The sequence below is a fragment of the Arvicanthis niloticus genome, chromosome 5 (genome assembly GCF_011762505.2).
Source record: "Arvicanthis niloticus isolate mArvNil1 chromosome 5, mArvNil1.pat.X, whole genome shotgun sequence".
Lineage (NCBI taxonomy): Eukaryota > Metazoa > Chordata > Mammalia > Rodentia > Muridae > Arvicanthis > Arvicanthis niloticus.
Window position 1 is genome coordinate 21,530,871 of NC_047662.1, and position 12,398 is coordinate 21,543,268.

Genomic DNA, 12,398 nt, shown 5'->3' on the forward strand with positions numbered 1-12,398 from the left:
CACTCAGACACGGAGACCTCAAGGGGCTGCTTCTTGGACACACTCCCCCCTCACATACACCCTTCTAAAGTTGCCAAGACAAGCACAGTGCCAAGTGTTCTGTTTAATAGTCTCTGATTGTATGTAGTGTCCTTTGGGTGCCTCCCCAGTTAGTCCCACCCATTGGGGTTGGGCCTGGGCCCTGCAGTTGTTCCTAGGTTGTGGGAGAGGTGTGTTAAAACTGTGTCTCCTCTGTTCATCCATCCGTGTCTGTGTCCTTTGATGTCATCACTCAGCGTCCCGGGGTCCAGGGGTAACTGCTGTGACTCCTGCTCGCTGTGCCAAGATGGCTCTCCAAATTCGGCACGCCATCCCTCCCCTGGGGACATCAGGGACCAATGTAATCCAGCCCGAAGGCACCCCCTGCTCTCTCTGTAGGAACCATTATGCACAGGGGACTTGTTCCCCTGTGGTTTTCAGGAAGGAATCAAGGGAGGCCCACAGGGCAAGGGGATGACCGGATATTGCTAGCAGGTGCTACGTGACTCATTCCTGGACGGCCCAAGATGTACCTGATTCTGGTGTAGACTAGATCATCTTGAGTGGCACAGGTGAGCAGGGTTTGAAGGGTGAAGCTATGGCTCAGGAGCTGGTTGTGAACCGAGAACAACAGAAACAGGGAAAGATCAAGGTGCACAGAAATACAACTAAAACCTCAGATTCTTGCTTCTAACAGAATTCTCAGGCAGGCGTCCCCTTTGCAGCCTGAGTTTCGCCATCCGAATAATGAGAGGTGCGTACTAAGGGCTTTTCCAGTATGGAGCATCTTGGCAGCTGTGAGAAAATTTGAAAAGCTGGAAGACAGAGGAGCTGCCTTTGGTTGGTGTGTGTTTGGGGGTTGGGGGAGCCGCCAGCTCATATTTGCTCACCGTTTGGATAGTGACTGGGTCTACATTCAGTTCCTGTAGCCACTGCACCAGGTTCTGGTCCTTTGGGAGAGTGGCTGTCAAAAAGGCAGGTGATGAGGGCGGGTAAAGGTCCTCTGCTAGAGGCGGCCTTACCTTCACCATTTCCCAGTCAAGTCTGCTCACCTGGGGTCTCTGAAGCCAGAGCACACGTCCTGATCTCTGCATGCACCCGATGCAGGGCCTGTTGCACCAGGGCCTGGCACTCACGTTCCTTCTCAGCCAGAAGGTCCCGAAGCCTGTGGGAAGGTGGGAGTGGTAGAATGAAAGGACCTGCGGGTTGAAGCCTCTGTAGCTTATCCGGGGGTTTTCCAAGAGGCTTCACCTGTCAGTCTCAGCTTGCAAGAGGCCCAGCTGCACCATCAGCGATGGAGGTCCCTGCTCTGGTGGGATCTGGCTCTGCAAAGGCTGGCTCTCCTGCGGTTTCTGCTGGGACTCCCCTTTACTCCACTCCTCTGACCTCGGTGAGACCGCTTTCTTCTCGGCTTCTACCAATTTGAATCGATTGAGCCCAAGGTGGACGCGGCGCCCGTTTAGGACCCCAGACGGCCAAGGAGAAGGGAGGGTCGCTAACTACCAATTTTATGTTTGCCACGCCCCCAGGGCCACACACACCCCCACCGGCGGGCTGGCAGGATCCAACCCCGCCTACCCGCGTCCAGCACAGCCAACGCCGCTCGGACTGCACGGCTGAGCAGCGAGTCCAACACGAACATCCAGTGTGGGCGGATCTGGCGTCTGCGGAGGATCTGCTTCACCTGGGGAGGGTAGGAAGGCACGGTTGAGACAGTTGAATCTCAAACAGAGGTGGGGCTTGAGTTGCAAAGCCCTAGAAAGCCTGCTGCAATCTAAGAGAGGTGGGCGGACTTGGGGTCAAAGGTGGGACGGGGAAGCCAGGACTGGACATGCGTCTTCCTGGAAGTCATAGAATCCTGGAACATTAAGATCTTGCTCACGACCTGTTATTGCACAGCCCTAACTTTGAGGAAGCGTCCTCACCGCGTCTGGAAAGGCGAAGAGCGGCCCCTTCAAAAGCGCAGGCCCCAGGCTCTGGGCCCTCAGCTGAGCTTGCAGGGCCCGCAGCTCCTGGCTCAGCTGCCGGCGGTTAGGAGTGTGGATTTGTGCCCCGAGGCACCGAAGCAGCTGTTCCACATGATTCCTGCTGAGTCGAGAATCCTAAAAAGAGAGGGGCGTCCGTGGATGTTCGCATCGCAGTCAACAGAGATGCTCGCCGGTGGACCATAAATTCTTATCCCAGCTCGACCACCAGGGGGCGCTGGGGCGGGCCGCCCACCTGTTCCTGTTCCAGGAGATTCTCTGCTAGTGTGGGCACCTCCTGTTCCAGCACCGCAGCCAGCATGGCCCGGCGCTTGCTCTCCTGGTGCAGCAGACTCAGGCCTGAACTCTCTTCTGGAGAGGCGGGTTCCTCGGCAGCGGGCTCCTCGGGCACACTGGGCAGAATGAGGGGCATCAGATGGAGGGTGGGCAAGGCCAAGCAAGCACCTCTGCTGCAGGGTTTCAATCTTGGCTCTTTTATGCCTACTTCACGGGGATAATAGAAACTAAGCCCATCTGGGGGTTGGCACAGTGAATGCCATAGACATCTGGAAGAGGGCAGGAGGTGATAGATACCGTCCTTGTGAAGTGGTCAGGTTGTTTGCGACCCAGGGAGGTCTTTTTCTGGAGGAAATTAATACAAAAGCAAAACTAGAGGAAGAGAACCCTATTCCAGGACCCTAGGCGCTCACCGGAGCTGGCTGGTGTCCCCATAACTAAGGCAGCGCTTTGGGGGGCTGGGCGGGTGTTGAGACGGTGCCTGGGGCCGTGGGAATGTCTGAGACTGTGTGGCTGAGTCCGCTGAAGGACTGGAAGCACTGGAAGGGGCACCTGAGGGAGGAACAAGCTGTTAGTCTGCTGACCTCCTCAGCCCTTCACCAGGTTGCCTCCCTCTACCCTCATAGCACCTGAGGGCCGGGGAGTATGCCGAGGAGAGCCAGGGCTGCGGCTCCTCTTCCCTGGCTGAAGGAAGGGGTCTCCCAGCAGCTCTTGGGCACTGGCTCGAAGGCGGGGATCTGGCTCAAAAGTTCGGAGGAGGAAGGCTTGGGCCTCAGCTGACAGGGAACTGGGCATTGGTGGATGTACCTTGTACATGCCCACCTGTGGAGGCGGGGCAGATGGGGTTAAACCCAGGGTCAGAGCAGATGTGCTCAAGGCCCCCGTCTGGCTCCACCCCCCCTCCGTAGGCCACACCCCAGAGAGAGACACACCTGAAACATAGCAGCCTGCGGGCTCCCTAGTTCATGGAAGGGTGGCCGACCTGTAGCCATCTCAATTACAGTGCAGCCCAGAGACCAGATGTCAGCGGCCTTCCCATATCCCCGTGGGCCCTGGTCGATGATTTCTGGGGCCATATACTGCAGAGTCCCTAGACCATGAATAGGATCAACAATGCCAGTGTAGGCTTCAATATCTCCATCATCCACTGGCTACCTGCACCTATGGGAACCTATCACCTCAAATAGTGGTCATCACACTCCTCTCCTGAGTGTCATTGTCCACCTAGGCCCCCTCACCTGCCAAGCTTCTGTCCTTCATGCTAGGCTGTATGGCGTTCACCCATCAGCCACAGGAGGGTTCCAGTTTGTACCCTCAAATTCTACCAACCCATTTCACAGCCCCGACACACACTGCCTTGCATCTGTTTTAGACGCTGTGTTCCTTTGTATTGGTTATCCAACCTTGGTGTCTAGACTTTCTCAGCTCTCCCTGGACCTATTCACCTGTCTCCAGCCAGATTCCATTCACCATTAAAACTGTAACTCTGTGCCCAGAAGAAACTCCACTCTCCAGAAGTCTCCGAGAGCCTGATACCCCCACCCCACCTTCCCTTACCTGTGAAAGTCTCCGTGCAGGGCGTGATGCCTGCCAGCCGCTTGGAGGTGCCAAAGTCAGAAATCTTGAGCAGCCCACTGAAGGTGTTAATGAGTACATTGTCCCCCTGATTGAAGAGGACACTGGGATTGGGCCCTGTTATGAACCAGACCCCTCCATCCTGGGACCCTGAATCTCCTAGGATTACATCCTGAGCCAGTCTCTATGAGTGTCTTCTCCCTACCAACCCAGTATAGGAGCTTGTGTCTGATCTTCCACAGACATGACTTTTTCTCCTTTGAGGGACCTTTTTGATAGGTTCCCCCACTCTTTCCAAAGGTGTGCTCTCTCCCAGCTTCCATCTGATACTGTGTCTCCACACACCAGACCAAGCTCAGGGCTGACCTTGATGTCTCGGTGAACAATTCGGTTCTCATGGAGGTAGCTGAGTCCTTGCAGGATCTGACGTGTGTAGAAGCTAATAGTACTCTCGTTGTCCTTCAGGGGTCCCCACACTGACCTAAGCAAGGAGGACAGACTGCCTGCACAGAGACAAGCCAAGTTTATAATTGATGTCCACTTACTGTTCCCACACCCCTCTGTTCAAGGCCCAAACACACCCATTCCCATGACCTAGACTGCCATCACCAGATGCACCCCGTCAGCTAATTCTAGGTGATACCCACCCACGTTAGAGTTCATTTCCCCCTCAGGGTTTGCCACCCCTGTCTGGCTCCATTCCCACACCCCATACCTCAGGTTTCACTCCCCTCCCACGCAGGGCTGGTACCTCCAGGCACTTCCTCCATGAAGATCTTGAGGTAACCGCCCTGGCTGGCTGAGCCCAGATAGCGCACGATATTCTTGTGACGGAGTCGTTTGTGAAGAGCGATCTCTTCATGCAGAGGCTGAGAGAATCTGGGAGTGTGGAGGAGAGATCAGTGGGACAGATCTGAACAGAGTTAACCTCCCATGGTCTTGTACCATAAGACCAAGCCCCGAGAATCAATACCCCGCCCACAGACCTCTCTGATCTGCCCTACTGCAAGGGCCACCACCCCAAGTCCAGCCACTAAACAGCTATCTTTCCATGCCCATGGCTGTTCAACTCTCATGTTTCCTCAACACACACACACACACACACACACACACACACACACACTGCACCTGTTCACATCCACCCTCCTGAGCCCCCAAGATCTGCATAAACCAACGAACCCCACCTGCTATCTCTCTCTGGGATCTCCTTGATGGCGATTCGTACCCTCGTGTGCCTGTCACGGCCGGCATACACCACCCCATATGTGCCTTTACCCAGCACCAGCCGCTCACCGGTCTCCGAGTATTCATAATCAAACTGCAGGACACACAGCACCCGGTTCAGCAGGGCCCTTCACCCCTCACTCTCCCCCAACCCCCAGTTCCATAGCCTCACCTCCAGTACCTCCCTTGTGCCTTCTGCCTCCTCAGTGGTCGCCGAGGAATCTGGATTCATTACCAAGACCTGAATTAGGCCACAGAACCTGAAGAGGAGAAAACACCTGGAAGGGGCTATCTGCCAGGAACCATCCCCCAAGAGTGCCAGGTCCTTCTCGTCCCTTCCTTTCCCTCAGTCCCCTGGGCATCCCAGCCCCAACTCAGAAAGGTTGAGCACACCACTGGCAGCGCTCCACACTGGGAAAGCACAACTGGACGTCCTGGGCTGGAGGAAGTGCGTACAGGAAGCAGCAGCGCTGGTCCAGCTTGGAGGCGCTAAGAAAGGAGAGGGGCCAATGAATGCCAGGCTTGGTGACACAGGGGCTTGCTGGAAGGTTCTGCCTCTCACCTGATCCCACAGATGGAGGTGACTGGGAAGGTCCAGCCCGAAGGATCTTCCTGTGAGAAGAAAGGGATGAGGGTTGTGGAGGTGCTGGGACTAGAGAAGATAAGAGAGCCGCAGATCAGAGAATAAGGGACTCACCTGAGTCTCTGGCTCCAGCAAGCTTAGGGTCACGGCGCTCACCGGGTCTGTTCCCCGAATCTCAAGCCTGGCAGGCAGCAGGACCTTATTTATCTCCAGTACCAGCACCTGTACACAGTAGGGGAAAGGGATCTGTCATAATGTGCATGCCACGTCCCTGGGTCCCTGGGTCCCACTGCCCTCACCAGGCACTGGTCCTCCTGAGGTGGGGCCGCCTTGAAAGGCTGACAGGATTGTAGCAGGAAGTGGAGCCAGAAGTGAGCTCGCAGCAGGGGTCCTCCCGAGGGCTCTGGTGTGGGTCTGAAATGCTGGTACAGTAAGAAGGTCTCCATCACTGACACCAAGTACCTAGATACATACACAGCCTTGGCCTCAGCTCAGCCTAGGCACCAGCTGGTGCCACCTGGATGCATGTAGTTAGAATATGGGCATCCATCGGGTACCACGAGCAGAGAAGAACATGGGCACTGGGTATCAGAGTGGTGTCAAAGTATTGGGGTTCTGGCTGGGGGGAGGGATGTCAATAGACATAGGTACAGGGTTGAAGGGGCTGCCTACCATATAGGGGCATTGAGCTTGTACAGTTGTTCTGCAGCCAGCACCACCTGGATGGGGTCATTGGCAAGAATTTGGGCTCCCAGGTAGAATCCCACATCCCAGTAATACTGCATCTTCTCCACACAGCCTTTGCGACCCAGCAGGCAGCCCAGCTTCACGCCTAGGGGAGGGTGGCACCGGCTCAATTGAGTGTAGGTGCCAGAGTTAGTAAGGCTCAAATGTGGGTCCCACTATAGTCCACACGCACAAGAGTGTGGACATGAATGTAGATCTGGGCCCAAACGTAGGTGTAGCAAGATCTTGGCAGTAAGAGTCTAGCACAGGGGAGAGCCTAGCACAGAGAGCCAGGGCATAAATAGATGAGGGATTAAGTATGACAAACAGAAGTGTGGGATTGGGAAGAGGGGCACGCTCCTGAGGCCTCAGACCTCAGGCACAGATCAGTCTCAAAGCCCACAAATCAGTGCTTCTTCCCTACCAGGGTTCTTTTCTTGCCCCCTGGACCCTGTGCTGGGTACCATGGGCTAACGTCAGCCTTACCTATCAGCTGGAGCTCCTCAGAGTCTTCAAAATGCTGCCCAGCTGCAATGAGGAGCACAGCTGCATTGATGCCTGAGTGTAGGCTGGGCTCCACATCAAATGCCTTGCGGTACCTGGAGTCAGGTCAGGCAGGGGATACAGGGCTGAATGGTATGCCCGCAACCCCACCCTTCATCCCCATCACTAAGCCCTCTACACGAGCTCTTGTGTGAATTACCAGTGATAGGCCTGCTCCAGGTGCCCGGCATTTTGGAAGCCAGAGCTGAAGAACATGTCCTTGTAGATACGACCACACATGCAGTACAGATCTGGGGCCACTGGGCCTTCACGCTTCACCAATGGCAGCAGGACAGCCAGGGCTTTCTCACGGTCCCCAGGCCTGTTCCTCCTGAGGCAGAAGAACACACACTGAAAAACCTGTCTGGTGGCTCTGACCCACCCAGGCCTGGGACCTAACAGACCATAAATGAAAGGTCCCTATCTGGAGGCTTACTACTAACGAGCCTCAAATGACACTAACATGACACTAACGTCAGGAAGCATTCATCTCTAGAGTTAGTGACTCCAAGTGGAAGGGATTTCTAGTTGCAAACAACTCTAAGGAGTAGCGACCTTGGACAGCTATGACCTTATCAAGGGGATCCCACCTCCTCCGCCCTCACCACATATCATTAGCCCAAACCAACAGAAACCTCTGGACTTTAGGACCCAGGTCAGCAAATTCCCTGAGGAGCAGTGGTTCCAGACTGCAATGCTCTTGCTCTGGGGGTTGGGTCGCAGAGGCTTCCTGTGGCCCTGACTCAAGCCTTGCCCCACTCCCCACCTGTTGAGGGCAAACGTGTAGTGAAAGCAGACATTATGCTGTTCAGCCACATCACATGTGGGCAAAGCCTGCAGCGTCTCCACCAGCTCAATGATGGCTGAGTAGTCCTGTGGAACACAACGTGCGTCAGCTTGGTGAGCCCTTGACACGGAGGGAAAAAATCTTTTTTTTTTTTTTTAAATTTTTAAATTTTTTTTTTTTTTTTTTAATTCTGAGACAAGGTAACCCTAGCTATCCTGGAACTCTATAGACCAGGCTAGCCTTGAACTCCCAGAAATCTGCCTGCCTCTGCTTACTGAGTGCTGGGATTTAAGGCATGTGTAGCCACTTGCAGTTTGAAGGAAAAGTCTACTGCCCACAACCTGAAGACTTTGCATACCTCTCGGGCCAAGCAGACTCACAGACCACACCTTCCTGGAGAACCCACTGTGCACTCCACACTGGGTGTTTCTAACCTCACCAATGCCCTGTGAGGCAATGATGACATCAGACCTCAAAAATAAGGAAATGTGGGCTGAAGCCATAACTAACAGCAGTTAAGAGTGCCGGCTGCTCTTCCAGAGGACAATATCCACAACAGGAAGCTCACAACCTCTTCTAACTCCAGCCCCAAAGGATGCAACACTCTCTCCTGTCCCCACAGATAACGGCACACACAATGTACCAATCCCAACTCACACACACACACATACACACAGTTAAAAAATAAAATACATCTTAAAAAAAAAGAAGGATAAAGCCAGGTGTGGTGGCACATGCCTTTAGTCAGACACTCAGAAGGCAGAAACAGGTGGCTATGTTAGCCAGCCTAGTGTACATACTGAGTTCCAGGCCAGCCAGGAATGCACAGCGAGACATGTTTTGATGATGATGATGATGATGATGATGATGATGATGATGATAAGAATAAGAAGGAGAAAGAGGAAGAGGAGGAGAAAGAGGAGAAGGAGGAAGAGGAGGAGGAGGAGGAGGAGGAGGAGGAGGAGGAGGAGGAGGAGGAGGAGGAGGAGGAGGAGGAAGAAAATAGAGGCTCAGACAATTTACTTAAAGCCACCAGGGAGGCTCAGCCAGGAGCTGAACTTGTATTTATCTGGCAACAAACGTCTGTCATACAATGAGCTCTCTTTCTTAGGTTTACACATAGGATCCCTTGAAGCCTAGGCTGGCCTCAGACTGGCTTGTAAACAGGATGACCTCAAACTCCTGCCCTTCCTGAGGCCACCACTTGCGTGCTGAAGTTATATCCTATGCCGTGGCTCTCGGAACGCCACACACCTGGACATCGCGGTATGACAGCAGCAGATTCATGATGATGTCAGGGCTCAACAGCTCTACACAGTCCAGTCTCCGCTGCAGGCGCGCCAGCTCCTGCCTCAGCTGCTGCCCACTGAACCGCTCCCGAGCCTGCCGGATATCTTGACGAATGGTCTCCCGGAAATACCCGCTGATGCCCAAGACCAGGAGAGAGAGAGAGAGAGAGAGAGAGAGAGAGAGAGAGAGAGAGAGAGAGAGAGAGAGAGAGAGAGAGAGAGAGAGAGAGAGAGAGAGAGAGAGAGGTGAGCCTGTCCGTCAGCCCCAGCGAACTTTACCTTCATCAGCCTCTACCTGGTACCCCCTCCCCGTGAGCCCCATTACCAAGAGTCTGTGGGTGTGGCCTCCAACAGACGGACAAGCCGGCCCACCAGGGGAGTGAGGAGGGCCTCAGTGCCAGCCCCAGCCTGTACTAGCCCATCGGCTATGCCCCTCAGGAGGCCTGCATCGCCACATAAGACCCGGCCAGTGGCTGTCACCACATAAGGAATCAGTGTGTAGCTGCCAACACAATCCTGGTGGGAAAAAGGCAGCAATTAGTGAAGGCCACACACAGGTCTGCTGCAGGTTAGACTGGAGGTTAGTACCGGTGAACACAGGAATAGCGGGAAAGAGCTGCACTTCACAAGAGGAGGCTACATGGACCAGAGGGTCACACTGACGTCAGAGATAAATGAGGAGGCTGGGAAGGTTAGTCGAGGTCAGAGGTTATAACATTAGCATGAGGGGTAGATTCTGCTCACCGAGTTCTTCTGGAAAACATCCTCCTGCAGGAGTCAGACAATCAGATACTGGCATTCTGGGAAGGCCTCACCCCAGCCCTGCACCTGTCTCCCTCCACCTACCTCCCCCACCCCCAGTCACCTGGCCGCTTACACGGAGGGCCTGCAGGTCAGGGAGCTCTGCCTGGGAACAGAGGAGCACATTGTTGGTCATGCTGAAGCTCTCGCGCACGCCGAGGTGGTAGAACAAGGAAGGCTGAGCCAGGGAGCTGCTCACCTCCAGAACCACCACATCTGTGGACACAGAAGTGTAGGCCTGAGCGTCGAAGCACAGCTCAGTGGCAAGGGAGCCTGGAGATGCATGCCTCTCCAAATCCTTGTCTGCACCCCAGGCCAAATTCAGTGCTGCTCTAGAGAGCTTCCCGATGTTTCCATGATTCTCTTATTGGTGGTGTTACAGAAGATGCCCAGAGACCCATCTCACTGAGAACCTGGAAGTCCCAGGAAAGAGACAAATGGAGGTGCTCTAGCTGGGCACTTCCAGGTTATTTAGGAGACAGGAGCTTTGCAAACAGAAGTCCCTTGCTTCTCTCTCTCTCTCTCTCTCTCTCTCTCTCTCTCTCTCCCTCTCTCTCCCTCTCTCTCTCCCTCTCTCTCTCCCTCTCTCTCTCTTTTTCTCTCTCTCTCTCTCTCTCCTCTCTTATTTTATTTATAAGTATGTGTGTGTTGGTGCGAGTGTATGATAGAAGGCGGCCTCCGGATTCTCTGGAGATAAGGTTACAGGTGGTGTGAGCACCCTATGTGCACGATAGGAACCTCGGGTCCTCTAAGAGCAGCAAGTGCTATTAACCTTAGCGCCCGCCGTCTCTCCAGTCTTGAAGCCAGGGTCTTGAGGGTGATCTGCAACATTGTGTGTGAAGATAATGTTGTGCTTTTATGTGTGTTTGTATAGCTTACTGTATCCAGCCATCTTTAAGTGGCAATGTCCCCAAGGGAGGGACTGTATGAGTCAACTCGGATGAGTCCACTTTATCTGTGGTCTGATCGGGTCAGCCTTCATTTTTAAGCTACAATTTAGCAGATGTTCAGGATACACGGCTCTCTGACTCTGGGATAAACAAACAGGGATGAGGTAGAGCATCCGGAGGTGGAGAAAAGAGAAATAGCCATCTTCCAACCTCGCCCCGGACTCCCTGTCTCTCCTCTAGACCCACTCCTGCCCCACCTATTTTATTTTGACTCCTAGTCTCCAAATACAATCTCTCTCTTCTATAATCCAGTCCTGAAGGGTTGCCTCAGTGCTTCCTTTCCCGCCTCTTTAGCCCCATGTGGGATGTAGTAATGCTAGGACTTATCAACCCCAACCCTGTAGAGATGGCCCCTTGCCATAGACAGAACTTCCGTCTCAGGCCTGATTCACTCTCAAAAGTTCAACGTGAGATCATCCTGAAAAATGAGTTCTCCAGCTTAAGCAGAGAACCGCAGCTTGCTCCTCCCTCAGCCACGCCCCTTGGTCACGCCCCTTAGAGTTCGCCTGCCCCGCCCCACCTGCTTGCCACCACGCTCACTAAAGGATACTTAAACTCCGGCTCAGGAGCCAGGCCTGGATCCCCAGTTCCAGTCTCGAGTTTCGCCTCATCTACAATCCACTAAATGTTCCTATTGTCACTGCCCCGTCTCAAGTCCTGTTTTAGTTTTTACCGTAAACGCCCACGCCCCTCGAGCTCCGCCCCTTGTCCCGCCCACACCCAGGCCCCGCCCCGAAGCGCTCACCCGCGTTGTAGAAGGAGTCCAGCGCAGCGGTGTCGCCTAGCGCCAGCGTCGCAAAGGGCAGGCTGCGCAACTGCGGGGGTGGCCGCGTGCCCTGGAGCTGAGCGCAGGCCTCGCGCAGGCATCGCAGCGGCAGCGGCTCTGCTTCGGTTCCGGACCCGGGCTCCACCCCGGGCCCCGGCTCCCGGGTCAGCACGTAGACTACACTGAGAGGCCGGCTTCGCGCGCAGCCCCGACCCGCGACCGCAGGAGACGAGCGCCCCCGGCTCAGCGCCTCCGCTAGCGGGTCCTGCCAGCAGCTGCCCGCCCGTTCTAGAACCCCGGCCCCGGGATACGGCCCTGCCATGCGGGGGCGCTCAAGCGCGGGGCGCCGGGCGCGGGGGACCCGGGACAGGGCACGAGGCTGAAGGTGTGAATCCAGCAGGGATCCGGAGCTGGGCTGGACGTCCTATTCCGGAAATCTTAAGTCCAGAGAGAAATCTCTGCTTAATCTTTCACGGTCCTTACAGTTCTGCAATCCAGGACTGGGTTCTGGGAATCTGGGGTACCCAGTAATCCTCGGCTCACAGGTCACAGAAGGATCCCGGGAATCCAACCGGCAGCGTGCTACACCCAGACTTCTCAAGGGAGAGCTGGCAGTCACTCTGTCCTGCCCTCACATGTAGGCTGGGCCCAGCCCTTTCCCGACTGGGAAAGGCTCCACCCTCGGCCCTGGGGCAATGAGGCTCCCCAGCGGCTCTCCCTCCCTCCTCTCCGGCTAGAACCTCTGACACTGTCCACTTCCGGAACAGCCTGTGCCCCTATTCGGGCCAAACACTGTTGACTGCTCACTGCAGGCGCTTGTAAGATGCGTGCCCAGGCCAGGGATAGGAAACAGTACGGCCCCGCCCTGCAAGGAT

At 55.0% G+C, this 12,398-nt stretch overlaps 1 protein-coding gene across 5 annotated transcripts; it reads right to left on the reverse strand.

The window, feature by feature from the left end:
- Positions 1-84: 84 nt before the first annotated feature.
- Positions 85-12,143, reverse strand: Map3k6 (mitogen-activated protein kinase kinase kinase 6). Of its 5 annotated transcripts, none has more exons than XM_034502005.2 (30): positions 11,503-12,143; positions 10,007-10,023; positions 9,884-9,913; positions 9,751-9,774; positions 9,332-9,522; positions 8,972-9,140; positions 7,697-7,803; positions 7,091-7,261; positions 6,874-6,986; positions 6,334-6,493; positions 5,961-6,123; positions 5,776-5,883; positions 5,641-5,690; positions 5,472-5,567; positions 5,251-5,338; positions 5,039-5,172; positions 4,606-4,733; positions 4,221-4,357; positions 3,837-3,942; positions 3,212-3,369; positions 2,909-3,101; positions 2,693-2,831; positions 2,239-2,395; positions 1,944-2,120; positions 1,597-1,702; positions 1,270-1,432; positions 1,071-1,183; positions 909-982; positions 552-628; positions 85-358 (listed from the first exon to the last, which is right to left on the reverse strand). In XM_034502005.2, exons 1-30 carry the CDS (start codon positions 11,843-11,845, stop codon positions 268-270), a joined length of 3,783 nt encoding a protein of 1,260 aa, XP_034357896.1. In that variant the 5' UTR covers positions 11,846-12,143; the 3' UTR covers positions 85-267. The 5 variants fall into 5 exon arrangements, with proteins under 5 accessions (XP_034357896.1, XP_076790151.1, XP_034357894.1 ...); XM_076934036.1 differs by having other exon boundaries at positions 9,872-9,913; XM_034502003.2 differs by having other exon boundaries at positions 9,884-10,023.
- Positions 12,144-12,398: the final 255 nt, after the last annotated feature.